Genomic DNA, 19,975 nt, shown 5'->3' with positions numbered 1-19,975 from the left:
CTACTGCATTAAGTAGTTTATTAGCACGACGCGTTTCGCCGTGAGCTTCGTCAGGTGCTATACAAAGAAGTTTACTTTTGTATTGCATGCGTGCGTGCGTGCGTGCGTGCGTGCGTGCGTGCGTGCGTGCGTGCGTGCGTTCTAGTTTTTACCTGAGCTGTGACTGACAGCTGATTTGAAAGCATCATTCCCCAGTATCGTGTTTCCACAGGAGCTCTTTCCTGACCCCGTCTTCCCTACCAACACCATCCTGAGATTGGTGACTGCAGACACCCAGAAATAATATAGAACAGAATAGAATAGAATCCATTAATTGGAAAGTAACAAAGGTAGGATACAATTGTGTGTCTGTTGAACAAAGTGGCTGGGACTGCAGACAAATTTACCAACCACGTAACCACGTTACAACGTTGTCCCCCATTGCTAAGTGGCTTGGATTAATATCTCAGCCTTGTTAAAACTCATATATTATTGGGTGTACTTCACGGTTTATAACCAATAATGCACAAATAATAGTGGCATATCATATATGCTAGAATCATACACACCATGTCCCAGTATGAATGAAACATATTTTATTTTGTCTATAGATTAGACAAGACAATGACACTTAAGGTTATAGTTGGGTATGACTATCATTGATTTAGAATGTTGATGATTGTGGTTATGGATAGCTGATGATTTTGTTCTTCCAGCTACAATTTGTAACACAATAATACACATATCATTCATTCATTAGAGTCATAACAGAGTCACTACTAATCTTCTGTCATAACCTGAAAGCTTATCTCTTCATGTTCTCCTGTATTCCACAACTTATAATATGCAGTTTTTTGTGCCATCTCTTATAAATTGACATTGTACCTCTATTATACATGACCATAGAAACAGGAACAGAAGATCTATACAATTATATCTTATTTTAATATTGCACTCATCACAGATCACTGTACATTAGGCTTATGCCCTTGCATTAAGACGACAGTATGTGATAAACAACCCCACTAACAATTAATGATAGAATCCCTGCTCCATCTTTTCTTTTGCCTTGGACCTGAGAGAGAGAGAGAGAGAGAGAGAGAGAGAGAGAGAGAGAGAGAGAGAGAGAGAGAGAGAGAGAGAGAGAGAGAGAGGGTCATTAAGAGGTCATTAAGCATGATTAAACATAGTGGTGAACAGTAACACGGACGGACCGACGGACTGTGTGACCAAGTCAAGTGGTTTCAACAGTGAGTTCTTGAAAGCTGAGATGTAGTTTGTTAAATAAAAAATTCAAATGACTATGGCTGTCCTTTTTGATGATCCGATTAATTTCTATGTTTTAGATGTTTCTACAGGCTTTGTATATAATGGTTCTACAAGCAAGCGCATCAGTGCATGCAGTGCAGGTGGTTTCACAGAGTTACAATGTTCTATAAATTAATTGTGAAAACATTACAGCAATGTATTGATATAAAAAAAGGAAATGTACTTCTACTTTTACTTGTACTTGCACCTAAGTATTTTTAAAAGCATGTACTTGAATACCCAAGTATATTTAAAAGCAATTACTTTTGTACTTTTACTCGAGTAACATTTTGACTGAGCTACTTTGACTTGTAGTGGTGTAAATTTGACCATTAGTATCTGTACTTTTACTCAAGTACTGGGGTTGAGTACTTCGTCCACCACTGATTAAACATTAGCTTTCACAACCTAACGCTTACTAAAAACAGAGCAACTTATGGTGAAGAGTAAATGTTTACGGCCGTTTCAGGAATCTTTACTCTTCTTAAATACATAATGAGATAAGTTAAACAGTTTATGCCCCCCGGACATTGGCAGAGTTTGGTAAAACAATGAATTATAAACAAAACTGTACAGATGTAGTAGTTAAATAGTAGCCTAATCTATAAACTATATGGCAGAAACACTGAAATAATTAAATACGTAAAAACAAAAAAGAAAGAAAACAACTTACACGCTTCTTTAGATGCCATTTCACCAACCAGCCGACATTTTGTTCGTAACTACCAGGTGTGAGACTGCAGACGTGGCTGCTGTTGTTCCTGAAAGAGTACAGTGGACTTTGCACTAAGGTGAATAACAAGTCAACTACAGCGGCTGGTCCAGTTTGGTCTCAGGTTAGTTTGTAACACATTTCTACATTTGGTATAGTGATATAACTTTGAATAAATGTTAATTGGTCAAGTGTAGATATTTATGTACAGTCTCTAAAGCTCGGTAGTGATCATGAACAAATGTGAATTAGTTGTATAGTTTAGTTGGGTTCTAGGAAGGCATCTTCCATTTGTAGTTCAATGTTCCATGTTTTCATGCAGGAAACAAAAATCGTTCAGTCGAGCAAAGTGTGTTCTTTGTCCATTTACTATTCTACTATTACTCTTCTAATATATGTATGTCCTAGCCGTGGAATTTGATTATAAACTTGTTCTGCTCCGTACACCGTTTGCCTCATGCTTAGCCACTTCTGCGTGTGTAGAGCTAGTGGAAAGTGGAATTTAACAGGTGGATTGGGATCTACTTTATGTTACAGTTTGTGGAATGAGGGCCTTGTTTATTGAGCTAATATGGGATTCACTTTGCTGTGCTTTTTGAATCTGGATGAATTTATTTGTGTTTACTTTGCACTTTCTTTGAAATGAACTGAGAACCATTATTTATGACTGGATTGCTTTTATTAATTATGTTTTTGTTTTGTTAAATGCCCAACTGAATTGAATTGAATTATAATTCAGTGAGATAAAATCAGGGTTTATTGACATGCAGTCAAGAACATTTGACTGCATGTCAGCCCCCCCCCACCCCACCCAAACCTTGACAAGTGAATTTTGTGCCCGGACAATTGAGTGGGAAATTGACTTGTCCAAAGGAACAAGTGCCTCAAAAAGTGAATTTCAAGGCCTATACATGATGATACAACTAACTAGCTGTATTTGCTCCCATGTCTTGTCTGTTCAGGATGGATCCAGACCTCAATATTGTCCTGCTGGGGAATACAGGGAATGGCAAAAGTGCCTCAGGGAACACCATAATGTGTAGAGAGGCATTTGAATCAAAGAGGTCCTTCAAATCAGTGACCACGGAAATCACAAAGGCGACTGCAAACGTCTTTGGGAAACAAATCTCAGTCTTTGAAACACCAGGAATCTTCAACCACGAGGAAGAAATTAAAACATTGTGTGAAGAGACTCTTCAGTCCTCCATACCTTGTCTGTTTTTGGTGGTAGTCAAAATTGATAGGTTCACAGAAGAAGATCAACGAGCTGTTGAGACCATCATGAAGATATTAGGGCCTGCAGGCTTAGAAAAGAGTTACATGCTCTTCACAAGGGGTGACCGGTTAAAGGAAAGACCAGTTGAAGATTTTATCTTTGAAGATGAGGAGGGCTTCCTTCCAGATGTGATCTCTAAGAGCTTTGCCGGAAGATATCACGTGTTCAACAATGCAGACGCAGGACAGAACCAGGTGGAACTATTACTGACAAAGTCCGGCCACCTCCCAACCAGTAAGGAATGCTTTCCAAAACCTTGTTCATGTTATCTCTCTTTTGTCTTGAATTAATATTTATTATTTTGTGATTTATGTGCCCCCTTTTTTTTCTTGCAAAACACACTTTTTGCTACCACCTCCTAATAGAACAGTTTAATGGATTAAAAAATATATATATATAAATAATAATAATTATAATTGATATGCCCTACATTGTTATATGAGAGGGTAATGTAATACTGTATGTATAGGATTTACCAGGATATGTTTATGGTTCACACACACACACACACACACACACACACACACACACACACACACACACACACACACACACACACACACACACACACACACACACACACACACACACACACACACACACACACACACACACACCTCATCTCCATCAGAATACACGTCAACTTCGTCAGATAGAAAACCTGACAGAGTTGATCAAATTGTGTATTCTTTCATCTTAATCATGTGTCGCACAGATTGATTGGTTGATTGATTGAGTACTTTATTATTGACATCATTATTAACAGTACAGGTAGTACAGTCAAAGGTTATGCTAAAATGATAACACAAAAAGCCCCAGGGGCTTGTTTCCATTGTGGAGCTAATGAGTTTATTTCCTCACTAAGCTAATATAACCTAAACTAAAATGACAAATGTTGTTATTTCATTATTAACTAAGATCAGAACAATGCAAAGACTGCAACTAAAAGCTGTGACCACACTGATAACAACATCGTTTATTCAAAATATGAACAATTCATAACTTACTAGATCATATACCCCACTGTTGCATCCACCATGGGCAGGACGTGGAATAGGGTTAATCAGCAATAGCAAAACTGCAAGTTTTCTGTTTTTTATATAGTTTCACCTTAATGTGAAACTAAATCATAGCTGGATGCCGTGGATATTGCCATTTTCTGGTTTTGATTTAGTTTCATATTCAGGATACTGTTGATCCTAAATGTGAAACTATAATCAGTAGCTGGATGAGTAGCCTCTGTTTTTTTTGGGACTGTCAGTGAGAAGGTTTAGTGGACTGATATAATGCTGTACCGTAACTCTCTTTCACAGGTAGGCCTATTCCCAGAGACTGTGACAGCCAAGAGGACTGGAGAATAATTAAGCTGTTCCGAGCTGTTTGTAGTCCATTGAACACCATATCACACATATGTAACTATATAGCTAATCTCTGGCACCGTTGGACCGATTGGCGTTTTTTTTAACAGAAAAAAAGGAACAAATTCCACCCTACATTTTTCCACTCATGGTGGCGGTATATATAGGTAGATTCACGTTTTGGCTTATAGCTCTTGAACCGTAGGGCGTAATCTAAGTTATTTTTCCCTTGGAGTCCTTGGATTATTATGTGACTCTCCAAGTAAGCCACCCCATTTCCAACTTAAAAAAAAAAAAAATCTTGCAAAACACACTTTTTGCTACCACTCCTATCGATTTCGTCCAAACCTCAACCAAATTGGTACATAATATCTCTGTTATGTGATATACAGAAGATATATCTGTCAGATTTTTCCATTCCGATTGACTAGATTCCAAACTTTGCTTGCCCACAATAAGCTACCTGGCCTGGTGGAGACCTGTGCTCCGAGGAGCACATTTTTCTAGTTTTTGTTTTTAGTTTTGACAGGAAGTCAATGAATGACAAACCTGCTTCAACTCATGAAGAGCCTTGGACACACCAAAGTTTGAATAAATAAATATTTTAAATATTGGTATCACTGCTGTTGTCTAAATACTGTCTCACTCACATTCATTGTGACATCTTGTGAAAGGTTTTATACTTGGGAAGCACCATGAGTAGAAACAATTTTGTCTATCACACACTAGAGGGCGCAATATGCATTACATTTTTTAAATTGTGAATTGACTCTTTTCACATCAGACACCGATCAGGGGTTTGTTATGTCTTGTTAGTGGCCGTTCTCACCGCCGTTCTAACCCATAGAGGGGTGCAACAGTGAAATTAAATAATCGATTTTAATTGATTATTTAAAAAAAAGTCTATGATTTAATATAATAATCAATTATTAATCAATCCCTATTTTGGCATGTCATTATAGGTGAAAAAACATGTTCAAAACTTTTTTTAAATGTTGACGTTTTCAGCCCTACCATATTGAATATAGATTTCCCCAGATAGTAGGCATAGATGTCAGATCATCTGGCTACACAAGACTAGACTGAACCTAACAAATGTGTGGTGCCGTTTCACGATTACCAGTTTGTTGGTGTTTTAACAAGTTGTTAACCTGTTATTGGCGCTACTGTATACTGTTGTTGTCGGTTGGACATGGTTTCAAATATTAATAAGATTGAAACATTTTCTCAAATATCTGTGTATAAAATTAATTGGCAGAAATACGAAGTGATGCCTGTGTCCAGGTCCTGTGATAGGTCAGAGGTCTCTAGATTTCAATTTAGATGGATTCCAGTGGGAATATTTAGGTTTAAAGTTAAGTGCTGATTTGTCTGATATAATGGAAATGAACCTACTGCCATTACTTCAAGAAATGAAAAATAAGTTGGAAACATGGAAGATAATGAATCTCACTTTTTGGGGGGCAAAATCAATACTATATTGTAGTGATAGCGCCACAATTTAACTATATATCAATGATGTTGCCACTAATTATTCCTAGTGGGATATACAAACAATATAATCAAATGGTGAAAGATTATTTGTGGAATGGGAAAAAGCCAAGGATTAACATTAAAAAGTTGTGTAGGCTACTCCTAGGGAAAGTGGGGTCTTGGCTCTGCCAAATGTAGAAATGTATAATTTGGTACAGGGGGGAAAGAACCCCATCTTGAAGCATTCTCAGTGGGTGTGGTCGGAGGTGCATAGGTTGATGGGGAAATCTCAATACAAACAGGGCTACTCTTCTATATGGGACAATCCACGTATCGTGACAGGTAAACATTCATATTGTTTGGATACTTGGCAGAGAAAGGGTATGTGTGTGATTGATGATTCATATAAGGATGCAACTTCATATCAGGAGCTTGTGGATCAATTTCATGTGGGTAGGGGCGAATTTTGGAAAAGTCTTCAGTTAAGGAGTAGTGTGGGAAGTGTGTTCAGGCTTAGCAGGAGTATAGGGGAACCTAACATGATACAAAACATTTTTGATTTGCCAAATACAATGCATAGTGCTTCACTATTTTACAAAAATACAATGGAACTACAAAGTGCGAAGACTGAGAATCTTAGATGAATATGGCAAAGAGATCTAGAATGTGAAATAAGCAAAGAGAAATGGTTGAATATAGTTTCCAAGGTTGGTTGGGCCACTAGGGATATTCGAAGCAAATCTACCCATTACAAGATCATACATAGATTTGACTATACTCCTGTGAAGCTTTTTAGGATGGGTTTAGTAGAAGACAAAAGGTGTTGGAAGTGTAAAGGAGAAACTGGAACATTTTTACACCCCTTCTGGGAATGACCTGTGTTATTACCTTTTTGGAAAGAAGTTTTGAGGAAACTGGGGGACTGGTTGGGACAAACACTGCCCGAATCTCCACTGTTCTGTCTCCTAGGAGATAGCACACTTTTGCCACAAGGAGTCAGCAAAGGTCAACGTGCACTGATAACTGCAGGGCTCAGTACTAGGCTGATATTAAGGAATTGGAAGAGCTTTTGTACACCAGGGCTGGCAGATTGGACCAACTTAAGACTGAGAGTGCATCTTATGAATATCTGATTGCCAGGAAAAACAATGTAAAAGGGAAGTTCCATCTAATATAGGACTACTTATTTCTGTATATAAAGGGTTTGTTGCATTGATCATATGTTGAAACAAATCACAATTGATATATAATCACAACTGATAATAAAGGGATGTAGGGGGTGTTGTCCGCTTAGCTTAGGTATGCCTGCCTGTTTTTTTCTTCTTCTTTTTTCTTCTTTTCTTAATTTATTTGTACTGTTGTGTTGTTGGTCTTTGTCTGTTATGTCATGTTTGTTGAAAAATAAATAAGTACTTTAACGACAAAGAAGGAGGACAAAAATATATACTGTATATTATTCAGCCTATACACAATACACAATTTCCTCAGTAAGTGCATTATCTGAGTTATTGGTGATGTGATATTTATTTTCTGTTAGAATAAGTGGTAAATAGCTCTATATTCCCAGCTCTATAATCACTGCTATCGAGTGTTAAATAGAAAGTGGCCTCCAGTCAGGGGATCGTCTCTCACCTTCTCGCCATGTCTTTAGTAAACAGAAAATACATCCAGGTCAGGATTCCAATTTCATCCAATAAGGAGAGGGAACTCATACAGCCTACAGGACAAACATGTAAAATTTGAAATGATGGCAAAAAGGAAAGGATAAATAAGCAAACAAAATTAAAATTGTAATACTACAAATTTGAAACTGATTAATTATATGTGTGGGGTCCTCATTGGATACAATTGGTATCTCGACCTGAAAATATATTTGCTGTTCACTAAACAGTTTTATAGTGTTCCAGTTCCAATTGTGTCTGCTCATTTTTCTTTTTGCTCAAATTTCCAATTTCACTTGTTTATCCTGAATGCGATCTCTCTCCTTGTTGGATGGAATTGGTATCCCGACCTGAAATTTGTATTTTCTGTTTGTGTTTACCAAAGAGCTGGAGAGATGGAGAGACCCCTGTTACTGAACAAACAATCTAGGCTACTCTATAGCAGTGATTACTATCAGAAAGAATATCGAGCTCTTTAACACTTGTTTTAACAGAAATATCACTTTACAGTACCTTTACATATACACTGAGGATGTTGCTGTATCTATGAGTCAGTGAGCTCTGTGTTTCTCTACATGTTGAGCATGTCCTGTATGTTTCACTGTGTTTTGTTTGTGTGCCGTGATGCATGCGTCAGACACACACACACACACACACACACACACACACACACACACACACACACACACACACACACACACACACACACACACACACACACACACACACACACACACACACACACACACACACACACACACACACACACACACACACACACACACACACACACACCTCATGCAGAGCAGTTGAGATTCTGAGACCTGCAAGAACAGTGTAACATGCAATGGGTCTTCTTGCAGCCACATTTGATTATTATGTAGTGGTGAAAAAAGTACTCACATTTTCTACTTATGTAAAAGTATCAATACTGCAATGTAGAAATACTCTGTTACAAGTAAAAGGCCTGTGTTCAAAATGTTACTTGAGTAAAAGTACAAACGTATTGGCATCAAAATAATTATACTTAAAGTACCAAAAGCAAAAGTACTAAAATGTTTGAAAATAGCATCTACAAGCTCACAATGCGTCGGGATGCAACGCGTTGTGAGCTTGTAGATCGGCTATTTTCAAATAGCCTATATATAAAACAGGGCTAAAATGGTTAATGGTTAATGTATGTTTTATAATATAATGATTTATATCTGCTAATATAATGATTTATATCTGCAAAGTATCGGTGTATGAATGTATGGGTGAATGTAATGCACAATCTATGTAAAGGGCTTTGGATTAAAGCGCTACATAAATGCACCATTTACCATGGATACTGTAGATAGGTAGATTAGAGTGGTCCATGATATGGATGGGTAGAGTCTGTTATGATGTTGTGGGACCTGGTCAGACGAGCAATGTCCTTGATAGAAGGCAGTGACGTCCCGATGATCTTCTCCGCTGTCCTCACCACTCTCTGAACAGACTTCCAAGTCTGATGCATCGCAGCTTCAAAGCCAGACAGAGATGCAGTTGGTCAAGATGCTCTCTATAGTGCCGCTGTACAATGTAGTGAGGATGGGAGGGGGGGGGGAAGTCGGGCTCTTCTCATCCGGCGTAGAATGTGAAGGCGCTTCTGTGCTCTCTTTATATGAGAGGCCGTATTTGAGGACCATGACAGACTGTCTGTGATCTGTACAGTGGTGGAAGAAGTATTCTTTGTTTTACTTAAGTAAAAGTATCAATACTGCAATGTAGAAATACTCTGTTACAAGCAAAAGTCTGGAATTCAAAATGTACTTGAGTAAAAGTACAAAAGTATTGGTATCAAAAAATACATAAAGTACAAAAGTAAAAGTACTCATTGTGCATAATTGTAGATCTGCTATTTTCAAATGGTCAATCTACATATAGGGCTGAAGTGGTTAGTGTGTTTGGCGATATTAATCAGTCTGAAAAGTAAAGTTTTCAAATAATTGTAGTGGAGTAAAAGTATAATATTTGCCTCTGAGATGTAGTGGAGTAGAAGTAAAATTACTGAAAATTGGAAATACTCCAGTAAAGTGAAAATACCTCAAAATTGTACTTAAGTAAATGTACTGAGTTACTTTACACCTCTGAATCTGTACCCCCAGGAACGTGGTACTACCTCCACAGCAGTGTCATTTATGAGAAGTTGTGTGTGACTGTGCTGGTTCCGTCTGAAGTCGACCATGATCTCCTTTGTCTTGTTGACATTCAGGACCAGGTTGTGTGTGTCGCACCGGTCCACCAACCGTCTCACTTCCTCCCTGTAGGCGCTCTCGTTCTCTTATTATTATCTGTTTACTGAGTCTTTTCATCTGATCTGAACTGGATAATATATTGTATTGTATTACTGTCCAGGCCAGCTGTGTCAACATCATGTTATACCCAGGGTGTTCTTGGGGCATGTAAGGTCAAACATATCCTTTGCATGCTACAGGTGCCAGTTTCCCACATTGCCCAGTAGGTCACATGATCACGTACACAAGCTGTTGCATAACCGACCAGACGCTTTCTGTGTGTTTAACCTACAGTACTCTAAATTAAAGAACATTCAGCTGGATCTCAAGGTGTTGATGGATGGATAGGATTCATTACAACATGGAGAGATACATCATATGGTCTGTCACCGTTCTTGTGGTCTTGTCCAGTATTTCCACAGATGGTAAATACATTTGTTTCGTTTTTTTGTCACTTGTGTCAATCAGTAATCAGTTGCGTTTTGTCTGATATTTTAGATATCTGCGTTTGCCTTAGTGCAGTGGTTCTCGGATATGGTTCTGGATATTTTAATGATCAATCAATCGATTGTGTTCTGGCTTGGATAGGGAAGAACTAACATAGTATAATTTAAGTTCCTATTTATCTATTTCATCACAATGAAAATAAAAATGTCAAGCTTTTAAGGAAAAAAATATATTTATTTTATTATTTTTTAAATAGCAATGCTATATCAATACAATTACACCACAGTTTTGGTGTGGGATGAAGTGGGATGAATTCCAGGTACAAGTGTATCCACTTGGGGGGGAAATATTTCCCAAGGCTTAACAGTAAGATTTCAATCATTCAGTTATTGGGTATCAATGCATTAACACATGCTGTAACATCACCAGTACCATTACTGTATATTGTACACACACATTCTGAGAGGAACAACTCAGTAAATCCAGGAGAATTCATTTAACTTTTAACCCCTTCCAACCCGGCATTCCTATTTTGGGCATGTCATTATAAAGAACAAAACAAAAACAAAAACAAAACAAACAAAGAACAAAGGGAGATTTACAAACTCCAATACAGCACCATGCAACATTTTCTATTCGCTGTATATACAGAACTTGTAAGTTCTGTATATGGGGCTTAGGTGGGTAATGTGTTAAAAAAAGAGAGTCCATTTTTACAATTTCCTATCCTGTGTAACATCATTTTTAGTAGTGTTTTTGGTGACACCTCTCGTCTTCGTTGTCATTACGGTGTTTCTTACAAATCATGTCAGTAATGTATTATGTCACTATTTATCTCTTATAGCTTCGCCCAGTAACTGGCACATGAATGAGTTCATCAAGGCCATAAAGGAAGTGGAGGAGGCCAACCCGGGGCTGAAGCCCATCGCTGTGCTGCAGAGCCTACGCAGGGCAGCTGGTCTGACGGACGGATTCATTCAACACTTCCTTGGTAGCTCGTCCTCTGATGGAGCCGTGATGGAGGCTGGTCTCTCAGATTACTTTGGCAGGGCTATACGCCACACGGTGACCGAGGATGGCAGAGAAGAGGGAGTGGTCCTGACTTCAGATGGAACCACAGTCGCCCTCAGACCCCTCCTCCTGGGCATCGAAGTCGGGCTCCTCTCCAAGATTACGGGCCGTGTTAAGGGTCTGTACACCCTCACGCTGGCCAGAGACCTGGCTCTCTCTTTCAGGGACTTCCAGAAGTCTGTCACCTCCCAGCGCCTGGGCCCTGATGGCTGCTGGGACAGCATCTCTACGCCTGTCAACTTCAGCCTTTCTGGTCCGATCTCCCGCATCACTACCGCCATGGTCAATGGAGGTATGGATGGTGTGGTTGTAGGGATGGAGGTCTCCTCCGCCCAGTCAGGAGGTCCTCCTGTCAAACTGAGCAGTCTGCTGAGCTCATACTACTGCCACCGCCTGGAAGGGGATGGATCCGACACCGCTCCGGTCCTTGTCAGCCAGCGTCGCAGGGAGAACTTCCAGGAGTTGGTCAGACCTCCTCTCCTGGCCAGGCAGGTAGTGAGATCTACAGCCCTGCAGCGGAGGCTAGGGGGGCAACCCAAGATGGACTTGAGGGAGAAGAAGGAGCTGATTGTTGTGGTGAATGAGGAGATGAAAGAATTTGTCCACAAATACATGGGTAACAGACCACATTGATGTGACTCACACAGTTTTTATTTAAAGCCAAACTACACTTTGGTAGGAATTTGACGTGAAATTTGAATTAGGAAAGAGATTCGGACTCGATCCGTGCATGCAGATCCAGATCTTCAAATGTTAAAATAAACAGAAATGTGACATTTTCATAAATGCAAAGTAAGGATTCGTAATGTGACATGTGGGCAGTGCTCAGCCAGTTACCACTCCAGACAAACGGCACAGAAAGGCAGAACTGTGTGCAAAGCAGTTGGTCACAACCAACCAGATATTGTTCTTTGACTTTGAATAAACTATAGCTCCTGGATTTTACTGTCTAAAATCTAGGCTTAAAGCAGCCAAGTTGCACATACAGTAGGACAGGTCTCACAACAGAGTAGACCAAGTCAAGTCGTAAGTCCAGATTTTTGCAACTTGACAACTTAAGAGGAGCCTATTTTGAATTGCAACTATTTTCTATATATTGTCCACCTTTGGAGTTACATCATGGCAAGATAACTACACAACCCAAACCTCTACCAAAGTGTCCTATATTGCTTTTTAAGCTCTGTGTTATATACTTCGTCAACAGTGTCGCACAAAATAGCCCATCATGAACATCTCTTTGTGTGTGTGTGTGTGTGTGTGTGTGTGTGTGTGTGTGTGTGTGTGTGTGTGTGTGTGTGTGTGTGTGTGTGTGTGTGTGTGTGTGTGTGTGTGTGTGTGTGTGTGTGTGTGTGTGTGTGTGTGTGTGTGTGTGCGTGTGCGTGTGTCTCATCACAGACTGCCCAGCCATCATTCCACGGTGTATGTGGGGCGCAGAGCCCTACAAAGGGACTCCGACGCCCCTGTCCCTCCCTCTGGCCTTCGTTTACATCCACCACACCTCTACACCCAGCCAGCCCTGTCTGACCTTTGAACAGTGTTCTGCTGACATGAGGGCCATGCAGCGTTTCCATCAGGACGACAGAGGCTAGAACGACATTGGATACAGGTAGAAACAGTGATTCTCAATGTCCGGGGGGTCCAAGGGGTCCTTGAGGAGGTTCCAGGGGGTCCCCAGCTAAATGATTGACAGTATGGGCCTGTAACGCCGAGAGTGTATTCAAACATTAAGTACACTCTCTTTAAATTAAATGAACAGTGAGGATTTTACAGCATAGATTTTAGCCTCCGTCGTTTTAACAGTTTTTACCTAACTAGTCCCTAACTTAAGATAAGTACCGAGCGTTCCGCGGAAGGAAAAAAAAGGGTCCAGGGTTGTACCGACCATTCCTGTTACCGTGGAAAACGGTCACATCAGGGATACAACAGGAGCACACTGTACACGGACAAAGGCTAATGATCCTGATAAATTGTAATCATAAATCTTTGTTTCCCTTAAGCTTTGTTGCCGGTGCTGATGGTTATATATACGAGGGGAGAGGATGGGATTGGCAAGGTGCCCACACCTATGGGCACAACACCAAAGGCTACGGGGTTTCGTTCATCGGTGACTATTCCTCCAGCCTGCCTTCCCAGCATGCCATGGAGCTGGTGAGGGACCGTCTGACATCCTGCGCCGTCAGTGGCGGTCAGCTGGTGGCCAACTTCACCATTCAGGGTCACAGACAGGTTGTGAACACGTCCTGTCCAGGGGACAGTCTCTACAGAGAGATCAGAGGTTGGGAACACTTTGGGGTGAGTGAGTTTTTTTTACATTACATTACAGTCATTTAGCAGACGCTTTTATCCAAAGCGACTTACAATAAGTGCATTCAACATAGGTAGGGAACGAAACTACAAATCACCAGAAGTATTAAGACCATTCTCTTTTAAAACAAGCAACTAAGAGTATACCTAGCGCTAAAGTAAAAGTGAAATATATCAGCTACCTACTTTCATAAACAGATGAGACAAAAAAGGAAAAAGGTTTTTGGGGATCATGTAACCGTTTCTATGGGTCGCGAGTAAAAACGTTTTAATGTGTCCTATATACTCAATCAATCATAATGTATTTATAGTTTGGGTCCCAGGGAGACACCAAATTTCTCTTTTGGGTCTGAAGCTGAAATAGAACCATTGCATACTAAAATGATCATCTTGTGCTGTTAGCTTATCTATTGGGCATGTACTGTATGCATTTCTGATTTGTTTTTGTTTTTTTGTTTTTACAGGAAGTCAATAAATGACAAACCTGCTCCACCACATGAAGAGCCTTGGACACACCAAAGTTTGAATAAATACATATTTGAAATATTGGTGTCACTGCTGTTTTCTAGTCCCTTTCAGAACCTTCTATATCTTTTTTGTTTTTGGACCGACATCCCAAATACAAAAAAAGTATACAGGGTTCCAAAAGGGGCTATTCTATTTTCTAAATACTGTCTCACTCACTCACATTCATGACATCTTGTGAAAGGGTGCTTGGGAAACACCATGAGTACAAACAATTTAGAGTAGCAGCCACTAGAGAGCGCCATATGCATCAAATTGAGTAGTAATATGGTATTGATCAATTTCCCATGAGAACTTTTAGAAATTGTGTAAATGGTTGTGAGCATGTAGATGTGCTATTTTCAGTGGTGCACAACTAAGTATAAATCAGACTTTTGAAGATCATTAATGCTAAATATGATTAAGAATAAAATAAAAGGTGAGGTTGGGTGGCCCTGAGCATTGTTTGAAATATGCCAGTGGTCCAGAGCTAAAGGGAAAAAAAGGATGTATTCCTGTCCCGCAGTTATCCTTATTCCCTACCTAGGGAGCGAGGGGCTGTGTCGCCCCTGCACTTGTCCTCCATCGCATCCTGAATGAAGAGGAGTGGTATGTAGGACTCAGAGATGAGGACCCTCTATTTTCATTTAAAAGTTTTATTTTTATTTATTTAATGTCTATCAAATTACATAAAAAAGGTGTAGTTTAAAGAACGAGGTTCAAGCGTTATGTTCTATTTTACATGAAATTGATTATTCATATTATGGCCGTGTCATAAACCATAGAGGATGCAGTTGTTTCAATTCAAGGTTGTAATATATTTAGATTGGACAGAGACAGGTATGGGGGAGGTACTGCTTTTTACATTCAAAATCATATTCCAGCTAAAATAAGGAAAGATCTAGGTATGATTGGAGTAGAAGCCTTATGGCTCCATGTTCAAGTGCAGCTACATTATGCAACTTATCTCAAGTCATAGGTGTACCCACAAGAATCAATGACAATAGGGACAGAACGGGCACGTCAACGTGCATTGATCACTTTTTTACAAATTGTTTTGAAAAACGTTCTAAAGGTGTTTCGGTACCTGTGGGCTTCAGTGACCACAGTATTGTCGCTTTAGCTGTGAAAACGAAGGTTCCTAAAGCAGGGCCTAAAGTAATTCATAGAAGAACATATAAAACCTTTTTGGAAAATGATTTTTACTTCTGATGTAGAAAATATTGAGTGGCATACTGTGCTTGAGAAGATGCATGTAAATGCTACACTAGACTTTATGAATTTATTTTCTGCAGTGTGTGATAAACATGCTCCAATTAAGAAGCTCACTGTTACTGTAGATCACTTCAAAGCACCTTGGCTGGACGAGGAACTGAGAAACTGGATGAGAGAAAGTGACCTACTGAAAAAAGCTGCCATCATGTCAGATCATGTAACAGATTGGCAAGCCTACCGCTCACTAATAATTTAACTAAATTAAATATTAAAATAGAAAAAAATATTACTATCATTCTAAATTTGAGGATGCTATGGGTAGAAGTAAAATGGCCAAAACGCCTTCATTTATTGAACTGAATGGAGAATGAATTACTAAACCATCTGACATTGCAAACTACTTCAATAATTACTTCCTCAGTAGTGAACACACTGAAGACATCAAATGCTGCCGGTGAGTGGTGGGCTGTCCTCCAAAGCTATAATTAAAAACAATCATATGATGTGTGTTATGTATTGTGTGTTCAAGCCTATCAGTGTTGATTTTATGGTAAAGCTACTTAACACAATTAAGTGTTATAAACCTTATAATATCTCAAATTCATATAGTGCTTTTCTGAGTACCCAAAGACGCTTTACATGGGGGCATGAGAAAACAACAAATAAAAAGAACTGTATTGGGGGGGGGGGGGGGGGGACACTTAAGACTAAGGAATAAAACCTTGTGGGCTTGATAATATTGATGGCGGACTGCTTCAGCTATCAGCTAAATCAATTGCTAAGCCTGTAGGCCATATTTTGGGCCTGATTTGTGGAAAATTGCAAAGGTTACTCCTCTGTCAAAAAACAGTAGGGAGGCATTTACAGGCCTATCAGCATTCTACCTGTTTTGAGTATGCTTCTGGAGGTAATTATGTTTAAGCAGATCCAGCAATATCTTGCAACATTAACTCAGATCTACAGCATGTATACAAAGCAGGTTACTCTACAAGCATTGCATTGACATGTCTTACTGATGATGAGTGGTTCAAACAGATTGACATGAAGCCAAATGTTGGGGTGGTGATTTTGGATTTCAGCGCAGCCTTTGGCATCATAGATCATGAAACTATCAGCGTTTGAATTCAAAGATTCTGCTATTGATTTATTGAAGGGCTATTTAGTGAACAGGCAACAGTATGTGTTAAGTTCAATGGCTCCCTTTCAAATATTGAGACACTTCAGTGTAGAATTCCTCAGAGAAGTTCCCTTGGCCCTCTTCTCAATTCTATTTTGTAAATGATATATGCCATATGTATTTAAAAATGCAGCAATGGGGATTTATGCGGATGAAATGACTATGTATGTATCGTCAGAGTGCAACTACAGTTAAATCTGGTTTCTGAATGGATCATGGAAAATAAGCTGAAGATGAATGTCTTAGAACTAAATGTATGGTAATAGGCTCTAAATATGCTCTCAAGACAGATCAGAAATTAAGCTTATGCTTGCAGGGTGCTACTATTGAGCAGGTTAAAGAAGTCAAACTGTTGGGTGTCACTATAGACAAAACACTGTCATGGTCCACTCAGATTAATAATACAGTGGTGAGAATGAGTAATGGCATCTATGCCATAGAAGGAGTGCTCATCTGCTAACTAACAACAATTAGACTAGTCATAAAATCTCTAGTTCTGCCAAATCTGGACTACTGTCCTCAGTGTCCTGTAATCTGGTCTAGTGCATCAAAGCAAGAACTTGTTAAACTTCAGTTTGCTCAGAACAGAGCGGCAAGACTAGCACTTCACTGCTCTGTCAGGAGTAGTGTGGATGCTATGCATGCCAGGCTGTCATGGATGAGGGTGGATGAAAGACTGCCATTTAATTCTGTTTTTAAAGAATGTGTATTCCAGAAAAAAACTAACAGAAACCCTTCAGTTAGTTTTTACAGCTATTACCTGGAAATGAGAAACATGGTTATAATACTAGACAGGCACTAAGTGGTCACTTTACTGTACCTCTGTACAGAACCAATGCACTTAAGAAAACAATAATGTAAAGAGCCTTGATCGCATACTGGGATGTGCCCCCCGCCCCCCCATTTGACTCCCAGAAATGTTCTTTCAAAACGAAACTTAACAGTAAGGAAGCAGTTTTGTAACTTATTCATGTAAGAGTGAGCAGACAAATGAAACTAAATGGGCACATTTGCTAATAAAGATGACTCACCAGATGTACCAGATTTTGCCTGATACACTTCCTCTTCTTGAGATTCTAATTTCTGGGGAATTCTGACTTTTGGCTTTGCTACAATTAGCTCTGGGAATTGTGCCTGACAACTCATCCAGAACATGGGAGAGAGTGAGTGTGTGTGTGTGTGTGTGTGTGTGTGTGTGTGTGTGTGTGTGTGCGTGTGTGCGCGTGTGCGCGTGTGCGCGTGTGCGCGTGTGTGCGTGCGTGCGTGCGTGCGTGCGTGTGTGCGTGCGAGTGTTAGTTATATATCTGACCCCAGTACCAGCAACTATGATGTGTGGAAAGGAACACCAACTAATGCCTGAGGTCGCCTAGTATGGGCACAACGGCAAAGGCAGCGGCAACAATGGACTGAGCTGAGACTGCAAGGGAAGACTGCACGTCTCCCTCCTACGGACCATTCTGTCGTTAAAAAATGTTGCCATAGATGAGTGCATTGTTGTCTTTACTTTGAAATCGAGGTTGCAGGTTTGCAGGTCCAGGCTATCATGCTCCCCACTGTCTACATTAAGGTCATGAACAAATAGCTGAAACCATGTCCCACATCTTAAATGGTGCCATGTATACAGGGGACTCTGCAGTACATAAGTAGGCATGACAGAATAGTGGACGCTTCCATTTACAGGTCCTCCATCATGCAATATAAGCATTCCACTATGAAGCCAAGCATGTTTAGCCTGTGTAATGATGATTCTGTGCTCTCTAACATTTCAGATAACACCCCTGATGTCATCGGTGTTAATGAAAACCATAGGGAGGTGTTCATTCTCTGTACTTTTGATTACAGCTAGCGAGGATAGAGCTTATAGTGGATAGTGCTAAAATGTCATCAGCTAGAGCAGACCATCTCACAGTTAGGCTACAGATGTAAACTTTTAGTTTTTATCTTTGGTAGTCTAGGGCACATGCACAAGTTGGTTGTGAGGGGCCTTCAAATGGCCGGCCTCTCCAAAAGGAGGGCCAAACAGTGGGAAAGGTACTGCTCAGTGTCAGCGATCATAGAAAGCCGCTCAATTTGTAGGAGGCGTTGTTTCCTTAATCCATAATTGATGTCTGCTGTGTCTGACAAGTATGTCAACTGTATTGTATGTAACAATGTTCTGCCTTATAGGCACTTTGTAACTGGCCGTTTTCCCTATTGTCTGGCTGCACTGGCAGTGTTTATGTCCTTTGTACAAGGCATTCTTGTACTTCTTTTTATGTGGACATAAATGAATGTTTCATGTGTGTGTACAGTATGTATGTGCGTGTGGACTAGAACAACATTTGAATTCCTTATTTAATGCACTTAGAAACACTTTGGCTTATTCTGAGAATTACATAATATTATATAAGCAACTTCTCACTGCATGACAATATTAGCCTAGCTATGTGTAAAAATACTAATCGAAGGAAGGAGACTGGTTATTCGAGACCAGGACCTGCTGCAGTGGTGTCCTTTTAGAACTTCAACCGAGATGTCTAAGCAATGGGTTTCGGAAGGTGGTTCAAAGCAGGTGCTATATAGCACCTCAGCGGTTCTTCAGTGGGGAGACCTGTCCCCATTCAGGGTTCCGTGTCCAGTGATTACCCCCTACCCTATAAATCCTGGTTCACTCTTTCCTGCTTTGGCCTTCTCTGTATGAGCTGGCGTGTCTGAGCAACGTAGGCAATGGATGGATGTTTTAGCTCTAGAACTGCTTGAGTTTAGACTATTGTGTTCATTTTAAATAGCCCTGTGTTCCTCAGGCACCCGCCTCTCTATGCATCAGAGTTGATGATCATGTTAGGGCCAAAACTCACAAGTAACCTGAGCTACAGTTATGTTGCCTTTGTAAATCTGTACCTTCATATGGTGAAGATTCTGCTTGCTGTCCACTCCTGGCATTGGGGAATTCATCAGGTGTTCGCCCTCACTTACACGTACCTTGACTGTTGAGGTAATAATGGTAATAGTGTAATGTATTTTATTTTGTTGTGATATATACTGTATATACATATATGTTATCAGAAAAATACATGGCTTTTTAGATGAATTCATTAGATATGTAATTGGATGTCTTTTTCTGACATTATATAATTTGAATAATTTAGGTAGATTTTCATTTAAAAAAATTAAAGGTCATGAAAAGGCTTATTTTCAGCGCCTGGTTCTAGGTCGAGGTACTGTATGACTTGCGACATCAACATTTTATCGG

At 39.8% G+C, this 19,975-nt stretch overlaps 2 protein-coding genes and 1 pseudogene across 3 annotated transcripts in view; 1 reads left to right on the top strand and 2 right to left on the bottom strand.

Annotated features, from left to right (window-relative positions):
- The window catches only part of LOC311054580 (GTPase IMAP family member 7-like), a gene marked incomplete at both ends in the record, with an annotated part of 30,634 nt that extends 22,885 nt beyond the window's left edge, over positions 1 to 7,749 (bottom strand). The window contains 3 exons of the mRNA XM_084070587.1: positions 153 to 263; positions 6,995 to 7,071; positions 7,739 to 7,749. Of these exons, the coding sequence (XP_083926713.1) occupies positions 153 to 263; positions 6,995 to 7,071; positions 7,739 to 7,749 (199 nt within the window). The remainder of the gene's footprint in view (positions 1 to 152; positions 264 to 6,994; positions 7,072 to 7,738) is intronic.
- LOC311054947 (uncharacterized protein) overlaps positions 1 to 19,975 on the bottom strand; it is a 431,139-nt gene that overhangs the window by 177,108 nt on the left and 234,056 nt on the right. The gene's annotated exons all lie outside the window — the stretch shown is intronic.
- LOC311054579 (N-acetylmuramoyl-L-alanine amidase-like) lies at positions 10,343 to 19,716 on the top strand (annotated as a pseudogene). The gene is made up of 6 exons: positions 10,343 to 10,450; positions 11,317 to 12,159; positions 12,939 to 13,149; positions 13,541 to 13,835; positions 14,899 to 14,960; positions 19,527 to 19,716. The product of its transcript is annotated as an N-acetylmuramoyl-L-alanine amidase-like (transcript).

This window comes from Gymnoscopelus microlampas (genome assembly GCF_963454915.1).
Source record: "Gymnoscopelus microlampas genome assembly, chromosome: 11".
Taxonomy (NCBI): Eukaryota; Metazoa; Chordata; class Actinopteri; order Myctophiformes; family Myctophidae; genus Gymnoscopelus; species Gymnoscopelus microlampas.
Note: the sequence above shows the minus strand (reverse complement) of the source record. Positions and strands in the feature narration are given on the sequence as shown.